This window comes from Haematobia irritans, chromosome 2 (genome assembly GCF_050003625.1).
Source record: "Haematobia irritans isolate KBUSLIRL chromosome 2, ASM5000362v1, whole genome shotgun sequence".
Lineage (NCBI taxonomy): Eukaryota > Metazoa > Arthropoda > Insecta > Diptera > Muscidae > Haematobia > Haematobia irritans.
The window spans coordinates 44,733,750-44,750,165 of record NC_134398.1 but is presented as its reverse complement, the minus strand read 5'-3'; the positions used below and the strand labels follow the sequence as shown (position 1 = coordinate 44,750,165).

At 32.6% G+C, this 16,416-nt stretch overlaps 2 protein-coding genes across 4 annotated transcripts; both read left to right on the top strand.

Moving 5' to 3' along the window:
• The first annotated feature begins 847 nt into the window (after nucleotides 1–847).
• LOC142224123 (mitochondrial import inner membrane translocase subunit Tim21) lies at nucleotides 848–2,766 on the top strand. The gene is made up of 4 exons (XM_075293917.1): nucleotides 848–1,073; nucleotides 1,136–1,536; nucleotides 1,598–1,780; nucleotides 2,557–2,766. The coding sequence occupies exons 2-4, from the start codon at nucleotides 1,201–1,203 to the stop codon at nucleotides 2,746–2,748; spliced, it is 711 nt and encodes a 236-aa protein (XP_075150032.1). The 5' UTR covers nucleotides 848–1,073; nucleotides 1,136–1,200; the 3' UTR covers nucleotides 2,749–2,766.
• A 6,819-nt stretch (nucleotides 2,767–9,585) lies between these two features.
• LOC142224122 (uncharacterized) lies at nucleotides 9,586–13,694 on the top strand. 3 transcript variants are annotated; one of them, XM_075293916.1, is made up of 6 exons: nucleotides 9,586–10,034; nucleotides 10,109–10,284; nucleotides 10,350–10,428; nucleotides 12,843–12,985; nucleotides 13,051–13,072; nucleotides 13,143–13,694. In XM_075293916.1, the coding sequence occupies exons 1-6, from the start codon at nucleotides 10,032–10,034 to the stop codon at nucleotides 13,317–13,319; spliced, it is 600 nt and encodes a 199-aa protein (XP_075150031.1). In that variant the 5' UTR covers nucleotides 9,586–10,031; the 3' UTR covers nucleotides 13,320–13,694. The 3 variants fall into 3 exon arrangements, with proteins under 3 accessions (XP_075150031.1, XP_075150030.1, XP_075150029.1); XM_075293915.1 differs by having other exon boundaries at nucleotides 9,586–10,038; nucleotides 10,104–10,284; XM_075293914.1 differs by having other exon boundaries at nucleotides 9,587–10,034; nucleotides 10,104–10,284.
• Nucleotides 13,695–16,416: the final 2,722 nt, after the last annotated feature.

Genomic DNA, 16,416 nt, shown 5'->3' with positions numbered 1-16,416 from the left:
CGCCAACTGTGATAGTATTTTGCCATCACTATTCGCATGAAAGTATTTTGCCATCACTATTGTTACAAGAGCCATTTTATATTTTGTGAAACACCAAGCACCACTAGCTTCTTATAATTTATTTAAATAAAAATGATAATGAAGTGCTGAAAACATAGTTATTTCGCTTAAAATTGTGAAAGGTACATTGGTGAAGAATTTTTGACTTTCCAATGGAATAAAGTGATGGTTTTTCAAATATTTTCCAGACACGTTGCCTCCATTGGGAATAAAAGCACTCGCTGATAGACGCTACAACATGTAATTTGCAACTTGTAACTCAACATCAATCTTTTATTAATGCATAAAAATATGTTAAATGTGATGTGATAGCCGTATAAATGTTATATTTATGAGAATTTGTAAATGTTTAATAAAATTAATAAACATCTAAACAATCGTGTTTTACTTGACCACAATGATTCTTTTACAACTATCTTACAATGCACTTTTTCTGATTGTTTGAAGGGGCTCTTATTGGCGTCGTTCTAAATTTATTAAAAAATGCACCTAATAATTGCACTCATGCGATACTTTTTTGTAGTAACTTGGCGTGGTACAACTTCTCAATAGTGACGGCGCTTTTCCGAGGAGTTTTGGATATCGTATACGACTGTTTTCGACGTAGTGGGGATTCTCAGAAGCGCCCCCAAATTCAAAAAATGTTGGCAGGGTTGTAGCATCGGTACTACCTTGTTTTCTGATAACGGCGTTTTTATATACTACTTGGAGATTAATTCATTATATTTGAAAAAAAAACACGGCAACTCTAAAATTCTGTGTTTGTTTATCTCCAGAACGTCAAATCATTGGCTAGAATATAACAGCTGACTGAGAATATTTGTGAACAATTATTTATTGATTTACCATTTATATTATTATTAATAAAAAGTATTTAATAATTTAGAGCGATATTTGGTCATTTCATTTGACTAAATTTGTAACACTTTTTTAAAATAGAGAAATTCCCTCGATACCTAACACTGACTTCGTTGTTGGGTGGTCATTGAAACCGCTCGTAATTTTGGAACCGGGTAATGTTAACATACCGTCCTAAGTTGCGTAAGATAGCTTTTACCGGTAAATTCTATTTTAGGCCATAATCGACACCGGCATTAGATATTTACTTTTACAAGCGGTGAAGTAGAAATCTTGAGAAATATGTTGCAAATATTTCAAGGGGCCAGACTGAGAATACTTCAGTGCCACAAAACCCATATGCGCACATTAACACAAAGTCCTGTGCTATACCAAGTACGGGACTCAAAGAGATCTGGAGGCTTACAGGTGCGCTCAGAAAAGGATGGTGGTCCATCACAAGTTGGTATGCCATTGGGTGAGAAAATTAAGGAAAACACCAAGACTGCCAGTTATACTGCAATTATAATGTGCGGTATTGGTGTGACGGCTGTAATGTTCTGGGCAATCTTCCGGGAATTGTTCTCTAGTACGAGTCCAAATAATATATATTCGGAAGCCCTAAAGCGGGTAACTGAGGTATGCACAAGTTTTAAACTACATGTATTCCTAGAAAATGGCTAATTTTATTGATATTTAGGATTACCGAGTTCAAGATGCAATTGGAGCACCTATTAAAGGTTATGGCGAAGAATCCAGGCGTGGCAGACGTCAACATGTTGCCCATATGGCCTTTGAAAGGAATGGTGTTCCACATATACGCATGAAATTCTATGTTCAAGGATTAAGAAACAAAGCTACAGTACACTTAGAAACCAGAGAGGTAGGTTTTATTTGTTTATTATATTAAGCCAAAGTGTTACAATGGATTCTATGCAGTGATGGTTATATCTCGGTTTCGGGCAAACCATTAAAAATTTTTTCAATGTTTGGTACACGCTTTCCCTTGAGAGAGGGAATACATTTATATGAATGGTATATCTTGTTATTGCCGTAAAATCTCCGATATAGGGTTAATAAGTAATTCTCCAAATTGCTAGTTTTCAGATGAAAAGCATAAGAACACGAACCAAAAATCTAAAATGGAAAATGAAACGGCAATAAATATGTTGTCTATCATTTGTCGTTCTTTCTTTAGTGCTTTTTTTTTTGGAAAAAAGCAAAGTCCATTTAAATAAAATTTTGAAACTCAAAAATAGAGTATTTTTTGTTTAATGTTAAAAACGGTTTCCTATTTTTAGAATTAAAACACAGAAACAATGTTTTCTCTAAAGTTGTAGTCCTATTATCCTGGAGTACCATTTTGCCTATAGTTTAAGGCTTCAAACTCAAGAATTCCAAGGCCCATTTTGGAATCCAAGATTTCTGTTTTTCACATCGTAAGATTTTCGCATTGCAAATTTTCTTTGAACTTGCCATATTATTTTCATTTCGGTGGTTTCAAAGATTTGAAAGATTCCAAGCGCTTTTTCATGTTTGAAGTATACTATGAATTACAAGCTAAACGGCCACAAGTAGAGTTTGAGGCACAATATTAAACCGGATGTGTATATTTTGGTTACAGATTTTTTGTCAATATATATGTTTTTCTAATTTTAGGACAAATCTGGTAAAATGGAGTATCGTTATTTATTCGTTCAACTGGATCACTATCCAAATACAACGATTATACTTGAAGACAATCGTGCCTCGGAACCTTTGGCATCTTCATCATCACAGTTCTCCAATGGAAACCAGTCTGCATTAAGTGGTTCTAGTCTATCTTTTGCTTCTTTTGATGGTAAAAAATAATAAAGATTTTGATAGAAACTTTGTTGTATTAAAAAGTGCAGGTAAGAATGACGGATTATTTTGTTATTGAATGCTTTCTGGGTTTATGTTGGCGCATTAAAGGCCAGTACTATGTTCGGTTTATGGGTTGAAAATCACTAAATTTCTAGGGTAACATATTTTGTAATAATTTAAAATATAAATCTATTCCTGCTAAATTTTAATAAAATTTGGATGAAAAATTAACTGAAATTAATTAGGTTGCAAAAAGTAACCCGAAAAATAACGTGATTTTCAACGCGAAAAACTAACATAGTACTCAGCTTTAAACTGAGTAGTATGTTCCATTTTCAAGCTGAAAACCAGCTTGTTTTCGCGGTTACTTTTTTTATTAAATAATTTAGAAATATACAATTATTTGGAATCAATTCCTTGGATTTTTTCCATTCATTATTTGGCAAGACTCTTGTACTTTTAATATAGTGGTATAGTAAAAAAAAAACCGAACTTAGTACCTACCTTAAGGTGGGTATTAAGTTCGAGTTTAAGGTGAGTACTAAGTTCGAGTTTATCCGCTAGGTTAGGTTAGGTTAGGTGCCAGCCCGATGTATCAGGCTCACTTAGACTATTCAGTCCATTGTGATACCTCATTGGTGAACTTCTCTCTTATCTCTGAGCGCTGCACGATTCCATGTTAAGCTCAATGACAAGGGACCTCCTTTTTATAGCCGAGTCCGAACGGCGTTCCACATTGCAGTGAAACCACTTAGAGAAGCTTTGAAACCCTCAGAAATGTCACCAGCATTACTGAGGTGGGATAATCCACCGCTGAAAAAACTTTTTTGGTGTTCGGTCGAAGCAGGAATCGAACCCACGACCTTGTGTATGCAAGGCGGGCATGCTATCCATTGCACCACGGTGGCTCCCAAGTGAGTTTAGCCACTAAAGGTGGGTATTAAGTTCGAGTTTAGCCGCTAAAATCGTCATTTTTTCACGATTACTTTTCTTTTATAATCCACTTTAAGGAATACAAACTTTGTAAAAATTTGCTTTGTGCTATTCCCCATCAAGTTATAATAAAAATTGCAACAAATGTATAATTTTATGCCTTTTTATGCCCTGCACCATAGGATGGGGGTATATTAACTTTGTCATTCCGTTTGTAACACATCGAAATATTGCTCTAAGACCCCATAATGTATATATATTCTAGGTCGTGGTGAAATTCTGAGTCGATCTGAGTATGTCCGTCCGTCCGTCCATCTGTTGAAATAACGCTAACTTCCGAACGAAACAAGCTATCGACTTGAAACTTGGCACAAGTAGTTGTTATTGATGTAGGTCGGATGGTATTGCAAATGGGCCATATCGGTCCACTTTTACGTATAGCCCCCATATAAACGGACCCCCAAATTTGGCTTGCGATTGCTCTAAGAGAAGCAAATTTCATCCGATCCGGCTGAAATTTGGTACATGGTGTTAGTATATGGTCTCTAACAACAGTGCAAACATTGGTCCACATCGGTCCATAATTATATATAGCCCCCATATAAACCGATCCCCAGATTTGGCTTGCGGAGCCTCAAAGAGAAGCAAGTTTCATCCGATACGGCTGAAATTTGGTACGTGGTATTAGTATATTGTCAACCATGTCAACAACCATGCAGAAATTGGTCCATATCGGTCCATAATTATATATAACCCTCATATAAACCGATTCCCAGATTTGAACTCCGGAGCCTCTTAAAGAAGCAAATTTCATCCGATCCGACTGAAATTTGGTACATGGTATTAGTATATAGTCTCTAAGAACCATTCAAAAATTGGTCCATATCAGTCCATAATTATATACAGGGCTGTGGAGTCGAGCCAATTTTGCTCGACTCCGACTCCGACTCCAGCATTTTTCATCAGCTCGACTCCGACTCCGACTCCGGAGTCGACTCCGGGTAATATAACTAAATCTCATTTTAGTACCACTAATTTGTAGTTCTATTGAGGGGGTATATATGGGATATATATATGGATCGATATAAAGTATCGTATTTATTTTTGTGTCAAGAAAGGTCTTAATTTCGCATTTATACCAATTAAACTCTTTATTTAAAATTTAGGGCAATGTTTAATAAATAAAATAATGATATAAATACCCATCATAATATGAGAAGATACCGACAGTATACGAAAATTATTATAAAGGGTTATATTCCCATATGCATGAATTTGAATCTGAATCGATTTAGACAAAATTGTATATACTTCTAGAAAATCTCTGTACCTAAAATTTAAATCTAACGTTATGGGACGTAACACAATTATAGCAAAAAATAAAAATGCAAAGAAAGTCTAAAGTCGGGCGGGCCGATTGTAACATACTCTGCACAACTTTGTATTTAGATCTACATTTTGATAAAATCTGAAATCAGACTTCTACAAAATCTCGTGCAATATTTGGGAAACATTCATAATTTTTTATATAGCAAAATTTGAGTCACTTTTACCAGTTTTCGACTTAGCAGTGAGTATCAGTAAGAAAAAAATTTGAGATATTTTGCTATATAAATAAAATTTTGACAAATTGTTTTATAGAAATAAAATTTTGAAAAAAATATAAATAGAAATTTTGGAAAAATTTTTGTGTAGTAAATAAAAGTTTGCAAAATTTTCTATAGAAACAAAATTTGAACTAAATTCTCTATATAAATAAATGTTTGAGAAAATTTTCTATATAAATAAATTTTTACCAACTTTTCTATAAAAAAACTATAGTAAACAAATTTTGACAAAATTTTCTATAGAAATAAAATTTTGAAAAAAATATCAATAGAAATTTTTGGAAAATTTTTTGTGTAGTAAATAAAATTTTGCAAAATTTTCTAAAGAAATAAAATGCTGCAAAATTTTCTATAGAAAGAAAATTTAGACTAAATTTTCTATAAAAATAAAATGTTGACTAAATTTTCTATCGACATAAAATGTTGTATAAATTTTGTATAAAAAAATCTATAGTAACAAAATTTTGGCACAATTTTCTATAGAAAAAAATTTGAAAAAATAATTAATAGAAATTTTGGAAAATTTTTTGTGAAAATAAAATTTTGCACAATTTTCTATAGAAGCAAAATTTTGGCTAAATTTTCTATAGAAAAAAATTTTTGATAAAATTTTCTACATAAAAATATTTTTATACCCACCACCATAGAATGGTGACAGGGGTCTAATAAGTTTGTCATGTCGAAGATGAGCTAGATCCGTCCAGGTTTTGATATAGCTCCCATATCAACCGATCGCCCGATTTGGGGTCTTGGGCTTATAAAAACCGTAGTTTTTATCCAATTTGCCAGAAATTGGAAACCTAGAGGTATTCTAGGGCTATAAGGAGGAGTGCTGAAAATGGTGATTATCGGACCATGTTTTAATATAGCTCCCATATAGACAGAACTCCCGATTTTATTTCTTAAGCTTCTAGAATCCGTAGTTTTTATCCAATTTGTCTGAAATTGGAAATCTAGAGGTATTTTATGACCATTACAAGGCGTGCCGAAGATGGTCATTATCGGACGAAGTTTTGATATAGCCCCCTTTTAGACCGATGTTACGAGTTTACTTCTTGGACTTCTACAATCCGTAGTTTTTATCCAATTTGCCTGAAATTGAAAATCTGGAGGTATTCTAGGACCATTAAGAGGTGTGCCGAATATATTGTGTATCGGTCCAGTTTTTGATATAGTCCCCTTATAAACCGGCCCTCCGTTTTGGGGTCTATATACTAGAACTACAATAGATGTGCTGAATACTGTACGTATCCTTCCATGTTTTTGGCGTAGCCCCATTAGTCCGATTGGACCAAAATAGACCCAAAAAATTATTGAAGTTGGTCCGATGGTCAGACCAAATGGAATTTTTCTGCAGAAATAACATTTGGACAAAAATTTCTATAGAAATAAAATTTTAACAAAATTTTCATAGAAATAAAATTTTAACAAAATTTTCATAGAAATAAAATTTTAACAAATTTTTCATAGAAATAAAATTTTAACAAAATTTTGTATAGAAATAAGCTACTTAAAAATTTTTGGGATACAATATTATGCAAAAATTTTGTACAAATTTTAAGAAAAAATAAAATTTTGCTATAACTTTCTATAGAAAAAGATTTCTGCTAAATATGTAATAGAAATAAAATTTTGGTTAAATTTTTTACAGAAATTAAATTTTGGCTAAATTTTCAATAGAATTTAACTTTGGCTACATTTTCTATAGAAATTAAATTTTGGCTAAATTGAAATTTTGGCTAAAATGAAATCTATTGAAATAAAATTTGGACCAAATTTTCTATAGAAATAAAATATGGACAAAATTTTCGATAGAAATAGAATGAGGTCAAAATTTTATATAGAAATAAAATTTTGAAAAAATTTTCTTTCGAAGAAAAATTTTAGAAAAATTGTAACTTTTAAATTATATTAATTTAAATTAGAAAACTGGTCCCCTGGTACGAATTTTGGAAAAATTTGGTCCAAAATAAAAATTCGTTGTTGCAACGCTGGTAAGGCCTCCATATAGACCGATTTCAGATATTGAGGGTACAGAAGGTGCATTTACCATAAATCTAAATTTGCCAGATATTATTTCCCGTAATCATAAAACAGTTGGTGTACTATAGATTTTAGATTTCAAATCAAGGTATTTTTTCTTAATTTTCTTGCACATTTACAGGATATGTTTATGATTCCTTTAAAACTCAAACAAAAATAGTTCTTATAAATCCGGAATCTGATAGGTAAAATCTTTGCATTTATTTTCGGGATGCGAACTGGTTAAACTGATCTGTCATCAAACCCCCATGAAATTTTCTAAGGAAATTAGTATATTTGATTCATGGTGGTGGGTATTTATGATTTGGCCCGGACGAACATACTGCTGTATATACTTGTTTTATTTTTTATTTTCTATAGAAATAAATGTTGACTTAATTTTCTATAGGAAAAAATTTTCTATAGTAATAATATTTCGAATAATTTTTTTATAGAAATTAAATTTTGACAAAACATTCCATATAAATACAATAGTGACAAAATTTTCTATAAAAACCAGCTTTGACAATTTTTTCTGTGATATGTGTGTAGGTATATAGCCTTAAAATAAAATTAAAAACAATAAATTCGAATTATTGTTCGAATTATTTCAAATAAATTGATATGGGGATTAAAATGGATCGATCCAGCCCATTTACGAGTCTAACAATCTAGGAAACATAAAATGATAGCCGTAATTGGAAGTTGATTTTTATTTCCAATCGTGGTGTACACTGATCGAATGCATAACGCATTGGAAACTAATTTGCGTAAAAACTTTTTTAGTTACAAAAATGTGAAGTGTTTTAAAAAATTTGGTTTAGCCGGAGTCGGAGTCGAGCAAAATTTTTACGACTCCGACTCCGACTCCGACTCCAGCCAAATCTTCAGACTCCGACTCCAAGACTCCGACTCCGACTCCACAGCCCTGATTATATATAGCCCCTATATAAACCGATCCCCAGATTTGAACTCCAGAGCCACTTGGACGAGCAAAATTCATCCGATCCGGTTGAAATTTGCAACGTGGTGTTAATGTATGGCCGCTAATAACAATGCCAAAATTGGTCCATATCGGTCTATAGTTATATATAGCCGATCCCCAATCACACAAAAATTGGTCCATATCGGTTCATAATCATACTTGCCACTCGAGCAAAAATAATCTAGCAAAATTTTATTTCTATAGAAAATTTAGTCGAAATTTTATTCCTATAGAATATTTTGTCAAATTTTATTTCTATAGAAAATGTTGGCAAAATTTTATTTCTGTAGAAAATGTTGTCAAAATTTTAATTCTATAGAGAATGTTGTCAAATTTTTAAATCTTTTGAAAATTTTGTTAAAATCGTATTTCTTTAGAAAATTTTGTCCAAATTTTACTTCTATAGAAAATGTTGTCGAAATTTTATTTTGTCAAAATTTTATTTATATAGAAAATTTTGTCAAACTTAATTATATACGTATTTAATCGGTCATTTTAAGTTTAATATATACCACTATATATTACGGTATTAGGAAGTTTTAAGATACCTTGTCTTCGGCAAAAGTTACCGCAACCCAAGTAATTCGATTGTGGATGACAGTCTTCATTAGAAGTTTCTACGCAATCCATGGTGGAGGGTACATAAGCTTCGGCCTGGCCGAACTTACGGCCGTATATACTTGTTTTTACTGATTTAGTTTTCACTTTATTGAAAAATGATTTAGCGGCTAAACTTGAACTTAATACCCACCTTTAGCCGCTAAACTCGAACTTAGTACTCACCTTTAAGCGGCGAGAATTTGTATTACGCTGAAATAGCTAATTAGACTGTTGTGTGAGCATCTTTACTATATTTCCTTTTTAATCCAATGAAACATTGAAAAAGTTAGAATTCCAGTAGTTAAGAAACAATCTGCATGTTTCCTCTTAATGGCCTATCACGAGATGTTTTGATGAAGCAGACATGGGCATTTTATTGGTTTGGGCTTTTATATATTCAAAATATGGAGACATATTTAAAGAGGCAATATGTGCAATATGTCATTGTTATAGGACCGATATCAAGATCATGTTTATCGGTGCAAATCAATATATATATATATTTTTTTTTTTCAAAAATCTAAAAGCAGTTTTTTTGGACTTCTATTTACAATGTAAATTTTACAAAAGACAATGACTCTAATTTGGTTGTACCTGTGGACTTACCCATATTAGTTTATCATGACGAAGTTGGCAGAATAATAACAACACTTTCGTAACTATAATTTGGAAGGAGTTGGTAACCCTAACACGAATATTATTTTCACAAGCACTTTCCATATGACAGGTGTCACAATTTTCACGTCATAATGTAAAAGCGAAAAATACAAAATTTACTGGAGAAAGTTTTTTTCTGTTAATTAAACAAGAGGATTTAGGGCTCAATTGGTTTCATGGTGAAAAACAATAAGTAATAGTCAAAATAATTTGAATATAACTGGTAAATCCTATTTTCAATACAAACTGAATTCAATTGACAATCAGCTATTATCCTTGTGACAAATTCAATAAATCTCTAATCATTTGGAAGGGAAATTCCAATCATGGAGAGAAAGAAGGTGAAATTTAATTATGAAGAAAAAAGATTTCTTATAGAGTGCGTTAAGAATGCGCCCATAATATGGGATAAAACACCCGGGACATTGTAATAAAAAAATATCTTAAAATTGCATGGGGAAATGTTGCCGCAGATATGAATATTGATGGTAGGTACGACATGTATCAATTGAGCAGGGCACAAATTGTATAAATAATTCTATATGCGATCATAATAGAACAGGCATGCCGAATAGCTTGGAAAAGTTTATGTGATAGTAGACGCTACTATAGAAGGAAAGTAGGCAGTAAATCCGACGACAATAATCTACGCGACTGCGATTATTCTTCTGACGATTCTTTTGCTAAGCCTCCTCCGTTTGAAGAGGAAATGAAGTTTCTAGATTATGTAGAAAAAACGTGAGTTCATTAATAAACTTGTTGATATTCATTAGTATTGTACGACACATCTCCATTACTTCCAGAAATCTATTATCAAATAAATTATCAAATCCTGAGATGGAGGAAATTAATCAAAATGGATGTATGTCACCATATTCATATGTAAGTATCTATTATCGGTGTTATAAGCAAAATAATTTAATTTCTGTAACTGCTCATAAATGTAGTTCGTATTAAGGATTAGTTTTTTTACGGGAAGATTGAGCGGGATTTTACCTCCTTTTGGTGGAAAATACCGCCAATTTGAGCCAATTTCTCATATCCGAAACGTTCAGCCGAACGAAAGCGTTCGTTTTGGATATGAGAAATTGACGGTTATTATTTTTTCTGAGGAGCAAAACAAAGAAGAATATAAATTTTCAACAAATGCAAGCGAAATGCGATTCTACCCACAAGTGGGAACTAAATAAAAAGTGGAAACTAAGACTGAAAATTGAAAAGTACAAATAAAAATATGTATTTTTGTTTTATTTAGGAATTCCCTATTCTTTAATTTGTCCATAATTCAAGGTGCTGGTTACCTAGATTTAAGTTATTAAAATACTATCTCTTAAAAGAAGAGATATGTGTATTGTGAAAGTATGGTAGTATTTCTCTATAATTTATAAAATTTTATTTATTTGATTTTACCTCCTTTTGGTGCAAAATACCGCCAATTTGAGCCAATTTCTCATATCCGAAACGTTCAGCCGAACGAAAACGTTCGTTTTGGATATGAGAAATTGACGGTTATTATTTTTTCTGAGGAGCAAAACAAAGAAGAATATAAATTTTCAACAAATGCAAGCGAAATGCGATTCTACCCTCAAGTGGGAACTAAATAAAAAGTGGAAACTAAGACTGAAAATTGAAAAGTACAAATAAAAATATGTATTTTTGTTTTATTTAGGAATTCCCTATTCTTTAATTTGTCCATAATTCAAGGTGCTGGTTACCTAGATTTAAGTTATTAAAATACTATCTATTAAAAGAAGAGATATGTGTATTGTGAAAGTATGGTAGTATTTCTCTATAATTTATAAAATTTTATTTATTTGTTTTGAATTTTTGATTTAATTTATAACAAAAAATTAGGTACAAAATATAAAAATAATAATTAGAGTTCTGTGTTAAAAGTTAAGAAATATAAAATTATATATATATATATATATATATATATATATATATATATATATATATATATATATATATATATATATATATATATATATATATATATATATATATATATATATATATATATATATATCACCGCGACATACTGTTGACCTGCCTATATGTTACAATGGGGTACCAATAGACTTTGTCCACAGCTTCAGATGTCTGGGCATTGTTATAGATGATTGATTGACATTTGAGGAACACATTGATGTGGTTGCCCGCACGGTTTGTGGCATTCGCCAGCTCTACAACATAGACCTAGTGCTACCTCGATTTGTAAGGGAAAAACTGGTCCATGCTCTTATTATGCCAAACATTATCTATTGTTTAGAGGTCTATTCTGGCACATCCGACATCATCATGAGAAGAGTGAACTCCGCGTTTAATCAAGCAGTCCGCTTTATATATTCATGCAGATTGTATGACCATATTTCACCATTCGTACGTCGCTTTATTGGTTCATCATTTTCGAACTTTGTGAACTTTCGCTTACTCTTGACATTCTATAAATTTTTCCGTAGTCGCAACCCGTCTTTCCTTTACAATATGTTTACATTCTGTCACTCTGTACGAGCCAATCAACTTGTTATACCTCGAGTGGGACCTTATTTGGGACATTCATTCACAGTACGAACGGCTAGACTATTCAATGCCCTTCCCAGCACTTTAAGGGTATAATAGTACAAATGCTACATACCGCAAGCATCTTCTGCAATACTGTCAAGATTTGGACTAACATATACCATATTTATATATATATATATATATATATATATAAAATCCTAGTCACTATAATCTGATTATCATAATGCTATTTTTTAATAGGATAAAAAAAAAAAATAATAATAATAATAAAAAAATACCAAAAATAAAACCATATTGTACTTAAGAGTAGGTGTCACTGAAGACGACAATAAAAACTTTATATATATATATATTTATTCGCAATAGTAATATTGATTTAAAAGAAAACGATCAAAAATAAAAATAAATAAAATAAAAAAAATATATATATAAAAAAATACAAAAATAAAAATAATAATAACAATAAAAAAAATATTAATAATAATTGCAAGAGTAGTTTTTTATTGAAAATTATAAAATTTTATATTTTTTTTCTTTAGACTTAAGAAGTTTATATTTGTGATAACTTTAATACCATACCTTTAACCATCTTAGATTATAAGTAAAACTTTGTTTCGAGGAGTTATTCTTTAGTATATTAATTGTAATTTACCTCAATTGGCCTTTAAGGCTTCAAATTACAAATAAAGATAATAATAATAATAATAATAATTAGATTATTACAAACAATTTGGAGTTTAAAATTTAATAATTTATATGGTATAATTTAGATAAATGAAAGTATAAACTCCACATCACAACAGACAAATTGCTTAAATGAACTAATATTCGATATGGTGGAAGTGGAAGATTACAAAGAGACTAAATATGATCCCAACCAATCGGACCATAATCCTATGACGGCAGAGAAGAGGTGGGTAACAAAAAATTTTAATTGAATTAATTTCACTCACAATTGAAAAACTTTTTTTTATATAGAGAAAAAACCTCCCAGCAATATGTAAGTTACATTGTTAAAGATATGCGCTAGTTTTGTCCCCATAATCATACAAAATCATCATTTAAACTAGGAACGAAGTACAATTCACATTACAAAACGAAGAAGAATCGAAGAAACAGATAATGGAGCATTTTTAATTCATTTGGATTCCATACTTAATAAATTACCCCTAAATTTGTCCGAAGGTTTGCAAGCTAAAATGATGACAATGGCATATCAAGAACTTGCTAGACACAGGAGTTCATAGAGGCCAAAGATGGATCCGTTCAATAATGTCTGTATATATAGTTTTAGTGTCTCCATTTTCTCTAAGAATTATATTAGGAATGTTAATGACAAATTGAAAAAAAACATTGTTATCTTAAGAATGTAATCCATTTGTAATAGGTTCTGTACCAATTTCAAGACATTCTTTTTTCTAAAATATTTAAGTTTTTAAATCTAAAAAAATATGAATACTTAATTTTTGATTTAAAACTTATCTACAAGTAGATGATTTACCAGTTCTTCATAAAAATATTTACAAACGTTTTGTTGCACTTATACATTCCCTGTAATTAAATAATCGTTATGTTTTGGTTTGAATAAAATAGTAAAGGACTAATTTTCACTTGAACAGAAATTCTGCACTATTTTTCACATCTATATATATGAATAAGCTTATTTATGCCCTATTTTTTAGAAGAAAAAGAAAAAAAAAACGAAGCTTAGGTTAAAGTGGCAGCCCGATTTTATTCAGACTCACTTAGACTATTCAGTCCATTGTGATACCACATTAACTATAAGTACCTATTCAAGTTTTTACCCTTGAACCCAATCGATTATTTTCTTCTCTTGAACATTAGCGAATCTGTTTGAGATAACGTTTTCCACGTCCGCCAGAGACATACCAACGGATTCAGTACCCTTGGAATATGTAAGGAAGTTCCTAGCCTTCCTACAAAGCTTGAATCAAAAACAATAGAAGATTATTATTAATTAGAAGCAGATACCAAAAATTGACGGAGATGGGTTCAAACGTGTCGTTTACGATTGTAATATTGTAAAACTAAAAATAAGAAGAAATTATTATAAAAAACAGGCATAGAAAAATCGATTTTAATTACTCAAAATTTAAGATCCATTGTTAGTTTTTCATGAAAAAAAAAATGTATATTAAGGTGAGTATTAAGTTCGAGCTTAGCCGCTAATTTTCACTAAAGTGAAAACTAAAGCAGTAAAAAACGTCATAAAATTATATATATATTTGTTGAAGATTTCATTACGACTTGATGGGAATAAGCCAAAGCAAGTTTTCACAAAGTTTGTATTCCTTAAAGTGGATTATAAAAGAAAAGTAATCGTAAAAAAATTACGATTTTAGTGGCTAAACTCGAACTTAATATCCACCTTTGAAATGAACATTTGGTTCCTATTTCCCATATTCCCCGCATAACCGATCTCGTCAGGTTCTATGTTCTAGTGACCAATAATTAAAAATTCAGACAATGTATTTAAGCAGTGAAGAAAAATACGATCGTCTACATTGAAACTGAAGTTATCGGGTCATACCGGTAGCATCGTAGTGTATCATTAATTATATCTAAGTACCGGTACTAAGTTCGTGTTTAACCGAAGAAAATCAACACTAACAGAGTAAAATATGAGTTTTCTTCACAAAAAAAATAACATAACTTGGAGAAAATGATCCTTTAAAAGAAATTCAACAGTGGACAATTTTGTTTTTCATCTAGGAAACATGTTCGTGTTTACCGAAAATGAGGCTACTGAATGATTTTGCAGGCTTCTTCAATTTCTTAATAATTCAGGTTATAAGCAAATTTCCATTAGTGTTTTTGACTTCATTTAAAAACAATCATATACAAATAAATTAACAAAATCGGAATGTTGTAACACTCCTTTTTTTCTTATGGCAAAATATTGAAATGTTTATGGTAAATGTTTTGTCCGATACTGTATATTCTGGGGCGTGGTGAAATTCGGAGTCGATCTAGCCACGTCCATCCGTTCTTCGTCTGTTGAAATAACGCTAACTTCGGAAAGAAATAAGCTATCTTGGTATAAGTAGTTGCTGTAGGTCGGATGGTATTGAAAATGGACTTTATCGGACCACTTTTATGTATAGCCTCCATATAAACCGATCCCCCCAGATGCTTGCGGAGCCTCTTAGAGAAGCAAATCTCATCCGATCCGGTTGAAATTTGGCACGTGTTGTTAGTATATGGTCTCTAACAATCATGCACGGCGGCGGGTTCTACGCACCGGATTGACCCGATGGATACTAGCCATCGGCCAGCGGCTGCCACCTCAGTGTACGTGTTGTCTCGTCCATTTTTTCGTGTTGGATAAGGTGCATCCCGGGGAGCCTTCTCCGCCTGCTTTTGGTCCGAGCCGGGATAGAGGAAAACCCCGGACCATGGTACTGTGCCGTCTGCCGAAATCGAATTCACCATCGCTCGGTTTCGGTGAGGTGTAACCGGTGCATGGAATGGGTGCACTTCCGGAATTGCTCCGGCCTAACATCGCTGCGGGAGTATAGTCAAACTGACTTCGTGGCTGGATGCTGTGCCAATGACAGCTGCAGTGGGTCATCTGATTATGTGACCCCACCGACTTCTCCCGCACAACAATATTCTCCGCCGCAGCATCTTACACCGAATATTGTTGTACCAGTTCCGGAGAGTGCATCATTTTTGCAATTTAATTGCAACGGGCTCCGTGGTAAGATTAGTGAGATCGTAGACTTTATGAATCGGAAAAGGATAAGGGTCGCGGCGATCCAGGAAACAAAGCTGAATCCCACCTGCAGCCTACGACATTGTGATGGGTACAATGTCCTACGGAAGGATCGCACAAGAAATGGAGGTGGTGGCCTGGCTTTCATATTACACCGTTCCGTGCAGTATAGACCTATCACGCTTGTGCTAGACACTAATGACCCGTACATGGAATGTATGGGGGTAGCAGTTAAGTGTGGGGCTGCCGAGATAGGGCTATACAATGTGTACATACCGCCGGTTGGTAGCTGTGCTCCTGGTTATAGCCCAAACATTGAGTGGTTGTTGAGCGGGCATAACCGATTGGTTCTAGGAGATTTTAATGCTCACCATGAACTTTGGCATTCTCTCCTGGGTAATGACCAGAGGGGCATAGCTTTGGCAGAGCAGATAGACGACTCCACATTTTGCACGGTGAACGAAGAGGCCCCCACGAGAATTATGGGTGACTGCAGCAGTTCGCCAGACTTATCGTTAGCATCGCCTGGTCTGATAAATGACGTCTCCTGGCAACCCGTCATTTCATTGGGTTCGGACCACCTCCCCATAATTCTCACCATCAACCGA

Excerpts from the sequence above, each read along its gene's own strand:
- LOC142224122 (XM_075293914.1), top strand. Across the intron at positions 10,285-10,349 it reads CTAGATTATGTAGAAAAAAC|AAATCTATTATCAAATAAAT; the intron begins GTGAGTTCATTA and ends CATTACTTCCAG. Across the intron at positions 12,986-13,050 it reads CCTATGACGGCAGAGAAGAG|AGAAAAAACCTCCCAGCAAT; the intron begins GTGGGTAACAAA and ends TTTTTTATATAG.
- LOC142224123 (XM_075293917.1), top strand. The coding sequence starts at position 1,201 with ATGTTGCAAATATTTCAAGGGGCCAGACTGAGAATACTTCAGTGCCAC. Across the intron at positions 1,537-1,597 it reads CCCTAAAGCGGGTAACTGAG|GATTACCGAGTTCAAGATGC; the intron begins GTATGCACAAGT and ends ATTGATATTTAG. Across the intron at positions 1,781-2,556 it reads TACACTTAGAAACCAGAGAG|GACAAATCTGGTAAAATGGA; the intron begins GTAGGTTTTATT and ends TTCTAATTTTAG.